This window comes from Camarhynchus parvulus, chromosome 2, assembly GCF_901933205.1.
Source record: "Camarhynchus parvulus chromosome 2, STF_HiC, whole genome shotgun sequence".
NCBI classification, from domain to species: Eukaryota; Metazoa; Chordata; class Aves; order Passeriformes; family Thraupidae; genus Camarhynchus; species Camarhynchus parvulus.
Genome location: NC_044572.1, coordinates 38,189,783 through 38,207,569, shown reverse-complemented (window position 1 = coordinate 38,207,569; position 17,787 = coordinate 38,189,783). Strand labels below are relative to the sequence as shown.

The following is a 17,787-nucleotide window of genomic DNA, read 5'->3' as shown; positions in this document are numbered from 1 at the left end:
CCCCAGCTCAAAGGAAAATTGCCCAGAATAAGCCCACCCAGGACTTCACAACCTCCTACATATACTGGGGGGCTGATATCAGCTTCCCCCAAAGGGAAGTGCTCCAGCTCCCTGGTCAGCCTGGGGACCTGCTGCTGGACTTGCTCTGATACCTGCCTTCTTTTTACTGAGGGGATAAAATTGGGTAAATGCTACCCCAGATACAGTCTAATGAGAGCTGAGTAAAGGCAGATAAATCTCTTTAATTTGTCTGTGGACTATGCTTCTGTTAGTATCTCCCAGGAGGCAGCCCAGCCTTTGTCGCTGCCTCACACTGAGCCTGCTGTCTGCCAAGGCCCCCACATCCTTCTGAGCAGAGATGATCCTCAGTGTGTATCTGAGCAAGGGGCAAGTCCTCCCCACATCCATGGTGTTCATTTGTCCTTGTTGAATTTCATGAGTTCTCAGTCAAGCCTCTCCTGCAGCCTGGCCTGATCCCTCTGAGCCGAAACCTTGCCCCGGTGTGTACAAACTGCTTGCCATCTGAAAACTTCTCAGCGCACTCTGCCATGTCCTCCAGGTCACCAATAAAGACATTACAGGCATCCTGCCAGAGCTCTTCCTCCAGGGAGAGCAGCTCAGTTGTTAAGGATTTCTGGATATTCCCAGGCTGACGCTTCCCAGCCAAGTCCTTGAATAGCTGATCTCTGCCACAGCTGGCAATGGGGGCTCTTTTCCCTTACACCAGCATCTGCATCAGAGCCAGCATCTTGACCTCTGAAGAAATTTAAGTAGGCAGAATACGATACAGAGCTCCCAAAGGAACTCGTAGGACTTTACAGTTCCCAAAGACTTGCCAGATTATGATGCCATAAGCAAGACTGTGAATGCCACCTTCCCTATAAACTATATCCAAGACTTTTTTCATAGGCTACTTCAGTGCAAAAACATGTAGAAGGAGGAAGGAAAAGAAAAACAATTCAATACATCTTTAGTAGTTTCTTCTTGCCTTCTCCTTCACAAGATTTCATGCACAGAGCAGATTGCTATTTCTTTTATTCCCTACACTAAAAAGGAAATAATAACACAATAATACCACTCAAATTCCTGAGATAGGTGCTCAAGCCACAAGCCAAAGGTTCAGGCCTGACCTACACATATCTTGTTAAAAATGACTGCTATCCATTTTGCATATAAATACAGGTAAAGAAAATGGCTTATCAAAATAAGCATTCAGGTATATCGGCATATATAAAGTAAAAAAGAGCAGTTTAATTCTGTATATAATGCTACAATCCAAACACAATCTTGCATGTTAAGGAGTCCCACAGACACTATCAAAATTCCCCTTATGCCACTATGAATTGATTTTATGGCTCTAATGAATAAATGGACCAACAGCAGTAGAAGAACTGGCCTGAACCAGGAATTCAAGCCTTTATCATTCACATTCTGAAATAATTAGGACGTACGTGGGTAAGATTTGTAGGCAGAGGTAATAATCATTTATTAAGACTTGATGACAGCATTGAAAAGATAAAAATACTCTTCCAGATGCTTAGATTTTCTTTAACTTCTACACATATAAATACAGGCAAAGTAAATGGGTTATCAAAATAAGCATTCAGGTATATTGGTATATATAATATAAAATGCCCCTGCATGTACCAAATGCTGGCACCCAACTTGCTGCCATCTGAAAACTTTAGAGTGCATTCTGCCATATCCTCCAGGTCACTCATAAAGACATGACAGACATCCTGCCAGAGTTTTAACTGCAGGGAGGGCAACTTTGTTGTTAAGGATTTCTGGATGTTCCCAAGCTGATGCTTCCAAGTCAAGTCCTTGAATAGCTGGGTGTATATACCCTACATACATACAAACAGACAAGGTTATTTCTGTAGAGGGGAAGCAATTTGATCTTTACTTGCTTTTTCTACTCATTGAGATGTTTGCACCTCCAGCATATAGAATTCCTCCAATAAATATAACTTTTTTTATAAAAACACAGGCACAGTCTGCTTAATCGAACACAAAATCATTGCAGTAACACTGAAAGTCATCGCATTTTTTAATTAGTGAATTTTAAGCACAACAAAAATGTTGTTTTAAAAGTTAGCTCATTTGAAACAATCCTAACAAATCACAACTTTTAGAAGGGAGATCTTATAACTATGGGAATGCTTAAAATATTTCCTCTGTATTACAAAATTCTGCCATGATTTTGAAATTTATACTACCACAAATTCAAACTACAGAAAACCTAGGCTGCATGGAAACTTCAATTTTGTGGTTTATGAGTTGTTTTGCTTTCTCAGCCTTTTCTGAAGTTACAGAATGATGGCATTGCACTTGTTTTTGGAGTCAGAGATCATTCCTTTGTTTTACATATAGTAGTAAAAATAGTTAATATTTCATGGCATTAGAGTGAGTATGAGGCAAGTCAAGAATGGATTGACAACTTCAACAACTTCAGTCCTAGATCAAAATCTTTACATTCTTCCTCCTAAATCCTAACCCACGTTCCTTACTTTCTGAAAACAAAACAGTCTCTCATTTTCTCCATCTGTTCTAGTTCAACCCAAAATTTCTAACGCCAAGAGCAGTAAAATGGCCCTTTATCAAGCTATTCTATGATTGAGCAGACACGGACAAACCACCTTTCTGCCTCAAGGTGTAAAAATTGATCAGATGGTACTGTCTATTAATGTTCAAAAGACATCATTGCTCTTGCAAACATCTAAGACAAAGATGTTTAATTCATGATCATTTTTATACAAACAAGATAAACATATTAGTACAATACTGTCCATCAATTGCTCCTCAGCAAGCTGTCCATGTTTATTCTCCTGCTCTGTGGTGTCCCAAACTAAAATTAATTTATACACCTTACATTTCTTTGTTGCAACCTTAATTTACCTTGCATTCATGCTGAGAGCTCATTCATAAACAGTTTCTGTAGAACAGCTGACACGTAGCTTGTTCACATGTCACAGCATTCAAAGTTACAATTAAATCATCGGACAGCATCCCAGAGAGCCTTGCACTGATAGAGACCTCCAGTGTGCAAGCTGCCCTTTGTCTGCACGTGCTCTGGCACTCGCCTCTATCCCCACTAAGCTGCCCTCAGAATCTGCCACAGGAGAGGACGTGCCTCATTTCCTCCGCTGACCACAGAGGATTCACTATGAGAAAATGCAGCCACTGGCAGCAAAACATTGTTTTTCAGGGTCCTTTCTGGCATCTCTTTATTTGGATATTCTGCCTCAATAACAGTTATGTTTAAAAATGTCAGAAAGGAAAAACCTGCTATATTGAAATAATTACATATATCCAGTTTATATTTAAACTAATGACACTATGGTTTATTACATATTGGACAATGGGGACGTGAGGCAGGGCGTGAGGTCCTTGGTGGTAATCAAAGCCTTGGGATGCACACATAAGACATTTAATTTGCAATGTCAGATCTGATACTTTGTTTGTTCTTAGAGAAGTCATCTGACTCTTCTCTCTCATATATATACACACATAGAAAAAAATAAATCCCTCCATTTAACTTACAGAAAAGAACAAACACAGTTGCCTTCCAGTATGGTGCAAAGGTTAATCTATTTGTAAATTCAGAAGCATGAAAGTACATTGTGGATTTCAAATATTATTAATTCTCACAGACACATATTTACTACTGTACCAAGCCAAAAGGGACTGAGTTGTTTCCTTCATGAAACAATTCCCTAAAGCAAAGAAAGATATGAACGTGTTAGAGAATTTCCCAACATTATTAATAGGAAAAGAAATAAAATAAAGGACTAGATGACAACAAACTCTTTTTACCACATTCGCTTTTCTAAACTACATGTCTCCCTACCTATAAAAGCCAGATGAATCAACACCTCATAGCAAAGAATATACTACTTAGAACATACTTAAAAATGCAGTCACTGGTATGCATTTCGATACTAAATAAATTGTGACTGAGCAGGAAATTGATCTAAAGATGGTTAGGTTCATACTGGAGGAAAAGAAATATTCTCACCTACTTATTAAAAGATGGATAAATGATAAGGATATTTATAGTAAGAAAAAGCACTCCACATTTTGCCATCATATTCAACATGCTAAATATAATTTCCAGATTCAGTGATAAACCTCTCAGGAAAAAAAAAAGCTGGGGGGGAAGGGGGGTGGGAAATACTCAGTTTTGTTGAATTTTGAACCAATTTAATCTATCACTTATTTGCTCCTCCTCAAGGCTGCAACTCCTTTGAATAATTAAAAGATTACAACTAAAGTTGTACAGTTCACAATTTGTTGTAGGCACAGATATTTATTAAAAAATGTCAGGACTGGACATAAAGGTTTACAGATTTTCAACCAGCAACTTCAGGAGCCAAGCAAAACAATACATTTATTTGTTGAGGTACTATGTCAGCCAAGAATGGTTACACTTCTCTCAATCCAAAGGTCATGCTAAGATTTGCTACTTAAGAGGTAACAAGATGCCTGCTGTTTTCAAGGACAGCAATTCAATTCCATGTCTGAACTGTAATTGTGATATGCAGCGAGTTTCTCAATCTTGACATGTTGGGTAAGAAAGGTTGCTATTTAAGGTGATGCCCTCTGGGTGAGGAAAATTGAAGGACCGGTACACTGCACGACATATGCTGTAAGCTATTACACCTGTATAGCAGCTAGTCCTGAAGTATTAACAGAGAAGGACAGCATGTGATGGCATTCTGCCTTCTTGATGCCATCCACAGCAATGCTAACAGAAGAAACTCCATATCTCAATACCAAGAATCTTACTCAAACAGAAATATGAGTGGTTTCACACAGCCTCTGTAATCAGATCACTTTGGAAAGCAGTTAAGCTGCATGAACAGTATATTCATCTATAAGACAGGGCGCAGTTTACAATTACACAAGCAAAGTCAGCACACTGCTAAATCTTGATTATTATAAAACCTCATGCTACTTAAAGTTCTTTTACTGACTCCATAAAACACAAATGAAAAGCAAAACAGGAGTCTTCCAAATAGAGATGCACAAACCTTCCTCCATATACAGTAGGTATCATGATGCAATCCAAAAAAACTGGCTAGAATTCCATGCGCACAAAAAAGCTTTCCAAGTGAGAAAATCTGATTTCCAAACTCAGGTTAGAATCAAGCCTGTGATCTGTGACTCTAGCTCCAGTGAACTTGCTGGTGCTTTTTTTTGAACCTGCTTCGAAGCTTTTAAAGAAATCAAGGAATCGTGACAAAAGCCACAACTGTGCTACACTCTATTGTTTGAGTGTTTGTACTGATTGTTTAGCAGAGTTGACTCCTTTCACCATAATAAAGGTACCAGAGTAAGGCCTTATTAAACCTGCACTATTTCTCATTCATAATGAACTAAAATAACAATATTACTATGAAGATCATTCATACAGACTGTTTTTGGAATACTTATTACATATTGAGGACTTTAAGACATTTTTCCTTCCTTTATGCTACTCCCCTCCTTTTTAGCCTCTACTTTAATTTCTGATTTAGCTTTCTTGAGACATAACTGATTTTAATTAAAAAGCACAGAAACAAAACCTGTAATATGAAAACCTGTCCAGATTAGAGAAGGTGCAATCCCAATTCTAACAGTGACAAACTACTGAATATTCAAAAACAAAACAAAAAAAAAAAAAAAAAAAAAAAAAGAAAAAATTACAATGATGCAAATAAAACCCCACATTACTACAACTGTTTCTGTAATCCTTCCAGAAAGTGCTGCAACAACCAGCACTCCTAAATTACATTTCTCTTCAAAAATACTGTACACATATCTACACAACTATTGTAAGTCATGTCAGCTTTTAAAATGTATAATCAAATGTATATTTCTAAAATGTATAATCAATATTACTACACATGTGAAACTAGCTTTAGAGTCTAACTGGCAAATGTACTGAAGTCAGCAACTGATGGCATAATTAGTTTCAGCAGAACCATAAGCAGATATGATTAAACTTTAAAAGGTTTAAGTCATTTTATCGCTGTAAAATGCTTGTTGATAAAAGCTCTAAGCTTTGAAGATACAAAGCTAAGATTAATAGACCAATTTCTGACATATCATTATTAATTTTTTAATAGGATAGTGTCCACAGGCCCTTGTCAGAATTGTAGCATCATTACACCAGGCATTGTACAAAGTTCAGAATACACAGACTGCTTTCTAAAGATGCTGGAAACTGGTTTTATGACCTTAAGAGTCATGACTAATCCAATATTCCTAATATTTAAAAAATAATAATAGCAGGAAGCAGATGAAAGAGAAGAAGACCAGAAACCATAACGGCTGTGAGGATTAACTACATTAATAACATTGTGATTTGTAGCGAAAGCTGGGTGGGTTTTTTCCCCTTCTTTTCATAAAAGGAAACACAGGCAAGTTTTGCTGGTCATTCTGTAAGTGATATGACCAGGTAATCTCCTAATAGTGTCACAGTAGAAATATGTGTCCAGAACATATTTCTCTAGGGAATTAAAAATGAAGAAAAACTAGCTGTAAGAAAGCAATCTACAGCAGAAGAAAAGCATGACATGACAGTACCTCAGTGGAAAGACAAAAGATACTTTAGTATCTTCACTAAAGTATCTAAAGATATTTTAGAAGTGGATTTAATTGGTAAGGGACAGATTAAGGCAAAACAAAGACTCGAATCCTGACTAGATGTACACACATATGTATATAGTATTATTTACAGACTCTGACTACATGCATATGTAATAAATTATGGTAGCAGGGGCTCGATGCTCCTCCTTTACCACAACATCACAGTGGTACAACTCCAGCATTTTCCCTTGTAGTTTACACTGCCTTGGACTAGCAAAGAAACAAGATCTGGGAATTCTGCATCAGGACAGTCTGCAGAATTGGTCTCTTGTCAGATTATTTTATGAGTGCTTTTTAACTTCAATCACTATAATCCCACTTGCCCAGACTAACAACCCTACATGTACTAGCAAAGCAACACTAAGCTGTAAATTCCTTCTGTCTGATCCCAGAAAGACAGTTGTTATCTGGAGATGGACATGACAGCATAGAATAATTTAAATAGCTATTCTACAAACTAACCTTTCATCTCAATCAGAAAAGGGAGGGAAAATAAATGCGTATTAAAACAGATCACAGTTTAAAGTAATGAAACCAACATACATTTGCTGTTCACTCAAGTATTTCTGACCTGACCATCTGGGAAAAGAAAAGGCAGTACTTCATGGCAATAGGTATTATGGTAGTCCTAACATGTTGAGTTACTGAACTGTCTGAAATGTTTATGGCTAATTAACTGTAAGTTACACTGACAAGTTTCAACATCAGTCATACATACATATACAGAGATATATTTTATAAGGCTACAAAACTGTCTGAGTTTTATTAGCAATAAAAAAATGTCAGCTTTTATCATGCAAGCAACTATTAAAACCATGTGAAAGAGGCAAACTGACAAAGAAAGGGAAAAGTATACAGGTCTCATTATTGCGACCAGTCTCAAAAGGTTATTACACTGATACAGTAATGTTATAATAAAACAATCAGAAAATTAATATACTGAGTCAATACATGGATCTGATGGCCAGCTGAAAGAAGAGTAAGGAAGAAACAACCAGGAAGAACACTGTACCTTTTAGCACTAGTTGACAATTTAGCAGCTGTTTTGCTTGATATTTTTCCCTCTTTTTTCTTGGGTTGAACTTGCTCCCTTTCTTGTTCCTGCTGAACACCTTCGCGCTGATCTCCATCAGAGCTGCCTCCACTGGTGCTTGGACTATCATCCACTCTCTGCCCCTCTGTAGACATGGCAGATGCTGCACTGAACAAAGACAAACAACTGAAGTCAGTTTTTTGAGAAGAAACTGCCTAATTGTATGTCTTACATGCTTACGGAAAGAACACATGGGATATATGTCTTTGTCCTAATAAAATGCTTGTGTCACAGTAGTTCAGTAATCCTCATACTGAAGAGTTTTGCCACAAGCATCTTAACAATATTTCAGGAGCTGGCAATTTTAAACCCTATACCACTGCCACCCCCAAAAAACCCCAACCAACCCACAAACAAAAAATACAAAACAAACACACAAACCAATCCCCCTGCCAAACTCTTCACACACACACATATCTATATGTATGAAAACCAGAAGTTACTGAAGTGGGAAACATAATCCTGCAAGTGTAAAACCATTCACTGTGAATTATGCTTTTCAACCACTCAGCAATACCATCAGTTAGCTGTCCCATCAACTATGCCACCAGTTCAAATCTACCACAGCTAGTTAAAAACTGAGAGTTATTACTATCTTAGGGCTCTCTGTTATCCCATATGAAATAAATCTGTGGGCTCATTCCAAGTGTACAATGTGGGTTTCCACATTACAAAATCCACATCTTGGCATGCTTGATGGAAACACAGAACTAAAAAGTTCTAACACAGGACTGTTTGTATTTACTAAAGTGGTGAGCACTTTGGTAGAGGATATAACAAAGTATTTTCCTGACATTTCGTTCAGGCAACACGAGGCAACAAACTTGTCAGAAAACATGAGCAACAAGAAATCTCAGCATATTCCAGAAGTCAAGTTAATGCTTTATTCAGACACTTCTGATACTAGTTAGCTATTTTAATGCCTTCCTTAATTTTAAATAGTATAACAATATGCCAACAGATGAGGAATTACAAGCCCACTGTTACAGCTGTCATGACTTCTCAAACTCTCAAACTGCTCTAATGAAGGGCAGATGTCCATGAAAAACCCTTACTGAATTTGCATATCTGGTGGCACTGACTGATTTAAAAAAAAAACAAACAAACCCAAAACCAAACAAAAAACCCAAACCAACAAAACCAAAACCAAATTAAAACCGAAGCGAAACCCAGGTATTTCCTTTAACTCCAAATCTGTACTTTATATACCTGTGTTACATATCCTTCCCTAGAGATTTTTAATAAAAAGCACACAGGCCCAGATGTTACTTGCTCACACCCACACAATCCCCATATATCTGGGTGGTTTTCTGATCAAATCTGTCTGAATGAAGAATTTGCCTTTCGTACACAAAGAGTTTCAAATTGCTGTGAACTTCGACTCTCTTTTCCTCTTACCTATGTACAGACATCATCACAATTAAGAACAAAACTATTCACCTTGACTATTACATGTTTTAAGACTCACTCAAGGGAGAATAATGAGATTTCAGGCTCAGATTCAACCATGCTTGTTCTATGGATTAACAAAGTTCATCTCCCTGTACATATTTATGGAAACAGACAGCAAAGGAAAAGTAAATTAATATCAATGCCAACAGGGTTATGTTGAAAATGATGCTTTTTAAAAAGGCCTAAGTGTTCTTGTTACAGAATAGAAATAAATGTACTCCTATACTGAAAAACCTTTGCCAAGATCTAATTCTATCAAATAATACACACTATGGAGTAGAAGAAATAATCTCTTTAGGCATTATTGACACATCCAACTAACTTCAGAAGGAATTAGGTCTCTTTTGTCTATCTTGTGAAGCTATACTGAAAAAGAATTCTGGAAGTATGGCATCCCTTCAAAATGTTTAGGCATTAAAAGAAACAGCAATCAATACCAAGTGATAGATATGTGATTAAAGTTTCCCTTCATCAGCTTAAGCTGCATTTTTGATTTTATAAGAGAAAATAGTATTTTCGAATCTAAATATATATAAATACACAACACCTAACCTGCTCATTAAGGTAACTGAAATAATGCAGAGTTTCTGTCCTAAAATTAAAATACAAAAAGTGTCCACTCCTAGAGAACAATTTCTCCTATAGTACAGCTACAACAATACATTTAACATAGTTAATAAATTTACACAGGCTGATGTTCAGATATTTAAATGCTGGTTGTGAGATTTCAAGGTAAAGCAGCAGAACACTTAGAGGTAATAAACAACTAAAGTATCACATTCTGAAAAGTCAAAATATGGAACTATAATGCAATTTTGGTAGTAAGTACCCATTTTCCTTGCTTCCATATAAAGCTAAAATACAACCTCATCTCTTTTTATAACACTTAATGTTGGCCTTTGTTTGCCCTAGATTTTACTTCTGACCTTTGCTTAATACATCTAATTTTAAAGAGAAAAATTCTCTCTTCACAATGTACACAGGCTTTAACACTGCAGGCCAGAAAGTTAAAAGCATATTTAATAATGCTTATATGCATAGGATATCTGCTATGAATAATCTTGGCTATAAATATTACTATTATCCAAAAAACAACTGTATTCACTTCGTAAGTTCAGATTACTATCCAGCAGACAAACACTGTAACAGTAACCCAGAGCATATAATTACTGTAACATGTAATGCCAGCATTTACAAGAGGAAAATGTTTAAATCTGTCATTTGATGTCTGGCTAGTTTCTGGGGGTGGGGGGAGTTGTTGGCTCTTGGGTGTTTTTTTTCTTTTCTCTTTCTGTCCCTGTTCCTCTTTCTAACATCCAGGCGATTCTTTCTATTCCCTCTCCTCACAATACCAGCAATTTTAGGAAGTTTAAAGGGATTCTCAATAATGTGGTAAAAGAGTGTTTTAAGGGGCCTGAAATTAGACACTTCTAATGGGTCAAACTTAGAAGACACACAAACTATGAACAAGTAAGAGAATGGGGGAAAAAGTCAACTGGGAGGATGACACTGCGAAGAAAACATTTTGCTGCCTCTAATACAGACAGAAATACAAGATACTCCTTGAATCTGAAGAGCTGTAAGTGTGTTTGCAAGTGTCAGACAGGGCAAGAGAGAAGACACACGATGTCCAGGTTCCCGGCTGCCAGGCTATTCTACATTCAGACGGGGGTTGCTAACCTCCCTGCTGTTGTGCAGAGAAAAATGAGCAGAGGGGGCAGAGGAAGGAATGAAGGGGGACTTAAAAGTCTCTGCCTTAACGTGAGATGAATCAGCACCGAGAGAGATTACAAGTGTAACTACAACTATCAATTTCAAGTGAAGGGTGTCCAAAATATTTTGCTTTTGTCAAACATATCCACCGGCATCTTCCCTTTCCTCCTCAAACTAAAAACAAAACCAAAACAACAACAATAAAAACAAACAAACCAACAACAAAAACAAACCAATAACAAAAACTAATAATACAAAAATACCCCAAACCACCAGTCATTATCAGATATCACACACCACCAAAAAAGAAAAAAAGGAATTTTAAAAAAATCCACCAGTCGGGGACAGCAAGATTCTGGCAATGTGCAGATGGGTCCCAAGGGCAGCAGAGCTAGTGATGATGTCTTTCTAAAGCGCTCGTAATTTCCTATAAGCCAAGACAAATTGAGTATTTCTGCAGGGTCCACCACGAGCAGCAATGGCAGCAGCCGCCTTACTTCATCTTCATTAGGAACCATAAAGGGCAAAGAGACCACAGCATCGCGGGACGGGAGGCAGAAAGAGCCCGGTCTGTGCAAGAGGAGGGTTCGCCACTGAGAGGGACACCCGGAAGGATGGGACAGGACAGGACAGGACGCCAGCCCCGGGCTCCCACGGCCCCGCGTGGGCACACGCGCGACTCTCCCGTCGGGAAGCCCCCGCCGCACGGGAGCGGGTGGGGGCCACGAGCATCCCCAGAACCACACACACCTCCCGCACTCCCACGGCCGAGCGGGCGGCGGTCGGGCCGGGGTGAGAAGTAAGAGACAACCGAGGAGAGGAGGAGGAGGAGACTGAGAGAGGAAGACGTCGGGGGCACATGCGGGAAGGGAGAGGGTTGGGCTGCGGGGCTCCTTGGGGCGCGGGGGTGGGGGCTTAGTGCCTTTCCCGAGGGGTTCCAGCCCCGGGTACCCACCGCTGCTGGGGGGGTGTGGGGATAGCGCATCCCAGGAGGCTCGGTCGTGGTGGGGGGCGGGGGGTACCCCGGCGCCCCAGGGACCCAGGGGCGCAGAGAGTGCCGCGGGGACCATGCGGAGCGGGGGTGGGGAGCGGGGGTGGTCGCTGCTCCCGCCCGCAGCAGGGCGAGCAGGACAAATGGACACGGAAGAGTTGCTGAAAGGGTGTGGGGGTGCTGAGGAGCAATGGAGGCTGGATGGAGCCTGGGGGAGCGGGGAGCGCCGCCAGAGATGCCGAGGTGGCCGGGGGCGGCGGGGGGGCGGCCGGGACGGTTGCTATGAAAGGGCACGGCCGAGGATGACAAGGGGGGCAAGGGGGTACCAGGCAGCACCAGGGGGATGCGGAGAGGGCAGGGAAGATGAAGGATAAAGATAGAGACCGAGGGTGGCAGATAAACGTGGGGGAGAGACAGGGTGCTGCCGTGGGGGAGGGATGGCGAGCGACGGGGGGGTAGGAGCCCGGCGGGGGAGGGGAGGCAGACGGGGAGCTCAGCCGGGGCAGAGGTAGGTGTACCCCGGCAGAGACGGGGGGAAAGCCGCCGCTACCTGCAGGCGAGCGCAGGTCTCTCTCTCGCTGGCGCCGGGCACAACCTGCGGGACAATCCGTCGCGGTCGCCCCGACTCCGGCCGGGCGCGGGGCTGGAAAGGGGCTGCAGCCGCTCACTGAGTCATGAGCCCGCTGCCCCGCGCTCCTCGCTCTCGGCTTCCTCTCCCCTTTCCCGTCTCCCCGAGCAGCAGCGACAGCCGCTGCCGCTTCTCCCGCCGCCGCCGCCGCTCCTGCCCCCGCTGCCCGGAGAGAAGTGAAGCCGCTGCCGCGCGCGCGCGCACGCCCGCCGCCGCCTCCGCGCGCGCGCCCCCACCCGTCCGCCCGGCGCCGCGCGCGCGCCCGCCAGCCAATTATCCCGGGCGCTCGCGGGCCGCCGAGGGAGGGGCGGGAGGGCGGGGGCGCGCGCGCGGCTTCGGTAAGGCAGCGGGCGGGGGGGGAAGTGACGGGATGGGGGCGCGCGCGTCCGCGGGGGCTGGCGGAGGCCGCGCGCCGCCGGGCACGGGGGAGGGGCAAGAGGCGGCGGCGGGAGCGCGCGTTAAAGGGAAGCACCGGGGGCTGGGCGGGGTCAGCGGGGCAGAGGAAGAAGGAGGAGGCGGGAGGGGATGGGGCGAGCCGGGACCTTCGGCCGGGGATTCGGGGGGGATGGAGGTGAGGGTACCCGGCCTTGCTCCCCGCTGCCGCTGGGCTGCCGCGAGCCCCCACGCGAAAGTCCGGGAGCTGGAAGGGGCGGGCCGGAACAGGGCAGGGGGCGGCGGAGGCCGGTATCAACTTTCTTGGCTCTTCTCGTCTTTTTCGGCTCCTTTGTTCCCCTCGGCAGTCGCCCCCTCCTCCGCCCCCTCCCCGGTCCCGGCGGCCCGCAGCTCCCCAGCGCCTTTGTCTCCGCAGGAGCAGCCGGAGGGGACGCGGCCGGTGCCCCGGGCAGGGAGGGACGCGGTACCTGGGGAGGGGCGGTGCGAGGGTGCGCCGTGCCTCGGCCGGGCTGCAGCCAGGGCCCAGGCCCCTGGCATTTGGTGGCCACACTTTGTGTCACCGTGGTAGTTTCGACCGCTGCGCGGCATCAGCGCGGCGGGGTGGCACAAAGCGCCCCCGGCCGCTGGCGGCCCCGGTGACGTGCAGCATCCCGGCTGGAGATAGGCGCAGTCGCCTGATTGTGGCCAGGTAAATGAACCTCACCTCCCACGCAGGCAGGCATTGCCTCTGTGGAAAGCATCGCAGTCAGGAATGGGAGAGGCCAAGGCAGAGCCGCACTTAAAATGTTAGTTGTTTAGTGGGAATATTAACCTGGAACAAAACAAACCTCCAGCAGAACTGGCTGTCAGGTAACCCCGGCTGCGCTGGGCGATGAGACGCGTCTGTCCCTGTGCCGACCCTGCTGCTTTAATCTTTACATAATATGCTTAGCTATGTTATGTAAACTATCACCTCAAATCTTCCTCTAACAGGGAAATATACCAGCTAAGGGCTAAAGGGGTAATGCCAAGTCAAAATGTTTTCCCTCTTTTAACAACTAAAGGGAGTTAAAAAAATAAAATGTGTTCTTACCATTCCACATGTAGGAGGAAAACTTTCTCCCTGCTTGAGCTGTGAAGTATTGTATTTTTTCTGACTTATGAGGTTGAGGTGTAGGTGGAGCTTATGCCACCAAACATACAGAAGTTGAGAACTCGAAGCATTACTGAGATATATATGGATTAAAAACATCATTGAAACCTGCTCTTGTATAGATCCAGATAACTTAAGTGTTTTTTGCAGTTTACCTGTATGTAAAATTAATAATTTTCTTTGCTGAGAATTTTTTTTAACTTAGTTTGTTTCCTCTTCCTATTTCTTTGCTAAATAATCCCAGTGATATTTTCACCTAAACCTAAAAATACTACAGTCAGCTAGTTCTTCCTATTCTGTGTGCATTTACAAGATATTTTCTTGCTTGTGATGGGGAAAAGCTCCTAATGTCAGCTAGGTGAGCTTCTATCTGCTAAGCATACATTTACTTCTCAGAAGAACTAATAATGAAGTAATTAATAGAATATGAGGTGTGAAAGTCCTTCAAAAAATGCAAACCTCCTGCAAGTAATGCTACTCATTGTGCTCAAAGGTGCACTGCACACACTTGACATCATGGTTGCCTTTTCTAAAATCACTAAAACCGTGCTTTTTCCTTTCAGTCATTTGAAAACAGACCTCCTGAAAACCATCCAGGAAGTGATAAAATTAAATTCTAAATGATTCTTCTAACCATATTTCCTTAGTGTTGCTCTGACAGCATAAAGGTGCCTTAAAAAGGAGGCACGCATTGATCTGTGTTAACTCCTCGGCCCATCTCAGGACGTTTCTTTGGTGGCAGTTCATGATGCTTCATTACACATCTTTCCTGCTAGGATTTGCAGGAAGCACAGAGAGAGAAGCTGAGTGAATAGTCTAATTGAGACAGGGGCAGGATGGGGCCATACAGTGCCCCAGAATCTGGGTCATAATTTCCCAGTGCCAAAATAATCAAGGGATCGCTGAAGTGTTTCAGCACCGAGTGAGAGGTTTGAGTCATCACGAGTCAGGCCCTGGTTTTTTCTTTTGGTGTGTAACCTCTGGCCCAGAGCCCTAAATGGTAGGGCTTAAATTAAGGACAACTAAACTAGGCAGAAGGTTTGTACTGCCTTATGAATAGAACATACACACTGAGGTGTGCCCTGTTTTAAAAGCAGAGGTTTTGAATGAGCCCTACCTATGCAGTGTAAAGAGAGTAGGGCAGGGTAGTCAGCTGCTCCCATTTTTATCCTTTTGACCTTTCAAAATAATGTGTTTAGCCCTCAGATGTTAAAGGTGGCATAATATTGCTCAAAATCCTTTAGAAGACTTTTCTAAATTTGGATTATATAGGTTGAATCCTGGCCCTTTTGAAGTTAGATTTCACCCATGCTGTAGTGCTAAGGCACACAGTTATACTTTTTTTCCACCCCACGCTTAGTTTAGTGTGGTTTCTAAAACTGACTCTATTTACACCACCAGACACATCCAAAGCAAGCAACGTGAATTCTTTACTCTCACAGAGACTTGGAGCTTCCTTGCAGAGACACGCCAGAGTTCATCTCACCTGGCACAGGCAGTCATGCTTTAAAACTATTATGGTTAAGGACACTTTTGTTAAGGGCTCTTGATTTGAGTGTCTGTTAAAAGGGCAGATATGTCAGTCAAAATCTATGAAGTTGGAGAGCCAAAAATCTATGACCAAAGTTTCCATTTAGAAGTGTTTAATTTAAAGAAGTAATAGATCTATTACTTTTTCAGGTTTTTTTACATTTTTAGCTATACTGAGAGCTGTACTCAATTATAGTGAGTTTTATACATCTCTGTTTAGTTAAAAAAACAGGGAAATATTGTTCCATGTCAAAAAATAAATAGGAAAATGCAATTTTGATTTTTTTTCCTGCATTTCTATTTATGCACTACTGTTCATTCCCATTTAAAAGGACATGTCATTTATGTATCACTGTTAAAGTCATTGAATGAACATCATTGTCAACTTGTAACTGGTAAAAGGGATTTGGTTTTTTGAGGTAGAGAGAAGATGAGAAATCATCTCAACTGTGGTACAGGTGAAGACATAACTATCTCTCTTGTGATAGCATATCTCTCTTTCAAAACTTTATTATTTTATATTAAAAAGTGAGATGATAATATTCATTTGTCCATGATGTGCCTGATTGTTACATCAATCTTTTCCAGCCAAGTCCTAATGAGCTAGTTTGTTTCATCCATCTGAACTATTATCAGCAGAAGTTTGGAGGAATGGGGACAAAGGTGCCTTTATTCATTTTTTACCTGATTCCACTTTCCAGCTCCACAGGAGCTGTCAAAGCCTGTGTTGTTCCCCCCATCTCTCCCCTGCTGGGAGTTGGGCCCCGTGGGGCTGTTTGGATAGTGGACAGCAGGCTGCTCTCAGCAGCAGGCCCTGGTCTGGTCCTCCATCCTGAGCTGTGCTGGGGGCACAGAATGAGGAGTTTCTGCAGTAGCTTTATGCTGTTCCAGGATTCTTCTCCCATAGTTGGTTTTCCTTATGCTACTATGGACCATCCAGAGGATCTAGCCTGTTTTCTATTTTTTCCCTCTCTGGTAGTTCTCTTTCTCCTGTTTGTAGATAGTTTATTCTCACGCTGCATCTAATTATTTTTTTTCTACAATCTTGCTTTGCTTTTGTTGCCACGTGGATGAATCCCACTCTGTACGTTGGCAAATGCAAACTGAAATTCACAGGTACCCTGATCTCTGAAGTGCCAGCTTGTTTGAAAATGCAGTATCTGGGTGATTCAGAGATCAGGATTCTTCTTTTGTTTCTCTTCTATCAGCATGTAGAATAAAGTGGCATGGCATAGCAAAGCAGATATCTGCAGCAGAAATTTAATTAGAGTTTTCAGTTAATTGTGTATGTCCTCATCACTTAAAAAATGACATCCTATATCAAGAAAAACATTGATTGAATCCTGAACACTAGGTAAGCCTATTATTCAAGCAATGCCTTGACAGAAGTCTGTTTAAGGTATTTTTGTGGCATTCTGAAGTACAATGATTGTGTGAACACAGAGGGAAATTACTGCTAGCCTGACTTCTTTATTTGCTCCACAATGCTGCAAACCCCCAAATCATTAGCATTTATTCACTCTAATATTTTCAGGCCATTAAATACAAAAGGAGTTGTAAGTTGTGTGGCAAACAGCTTTTAAGGTCTCTTTAATTCTAGCCTAAAAATGAAGAATTTGCAGCTCCTCCTCCCCTTTGCTCAGAAGCAGAACTTCTCCCCTGTCACTCAGCTGGAACCAGAACAAACAACTGGGACAATAACCATGTGGCATCAGAAATCCTGGTGGCTCTCAGCTGCTTTGCTATCCAGGATTGTAAAGAATAAAGATAAAACGTATTAGGAGTGGGTAGGAGGAAGGTAATAACTTGCTTCCATGTCCTTAATGAAAGCCTGTATTTTTGTTTAAAATAGGGAATAAATTAACTGCATAGTGTCCGGAACAGAGGTTTTTTCTGTGTGTTGGTTTAGAGCCTCACTTAGAGCCTAACTGCAAGATAATTGCACAGGATAATTCCGTGATAGTTTCTACACAGAAATTGTTGACAACTGAATCCTAGACTAAGCTGCTGCTCTAAAAATCTCATATTGCATGTACTGAAGGGAAAAAAATCTTTATCTCCAGAGCTATTGTAATGCATTGACCTGTAACTGGAAGAATTCTCTGCATTGCCTGTCTTAATTCATCACCATATGTGGGAGAGAATGTTGGAAAGTGAAGATAGGTTAGAAAAGAAAATTGGGGTGTTTTAGGTGTTACTTCCACACTCTTCAGCACCTCCGC

The 17,787-nt window shown here is 42.2% G+C and overlaps 1 protein-coding gene across 3 annotated transcripts in view; it reads right to left on the bottom strand.

Annotated features, from left to right (window-relative positions):
- The window catches only part of LOC115917163 (ubiquitin-conjugating enzyme E2 E2), a 202,688-nt gene extending 188,659 nt beyond the window's left edge, over positions 1 to 14,029 (bottom strand). Inside the window, exons 1-2 of one of the 3 annotated variants that reach the window (XM_030970905.1) lie at positions 13,976 to 14,029; positions 7,646 to 7,834 (exon numbers count right to left, since the gene is read on the bottom strand). In XM_030970905.1, the coding sequence (XP_030826765.1) occupies positions 7,646 to 7,821 (176 nt within the window). In that variant the 5' untranslated portion in view covers positions 7,822 to 7,834; positions 13,976 to 14,029. Of the gene's footprint in view, positions 1 to 7,645; positions 7,835 to 12,432; positions 12,714 to 13,975 lie in introns of those variants that run through there. The other 2 variants (XM_030970898.1, XM_030970911.1) reach the window with 2 other exon arrangements.
- Between the last annotated feature and the right edge of the window lie 3,758 nt (positions 14,030 to 17,787).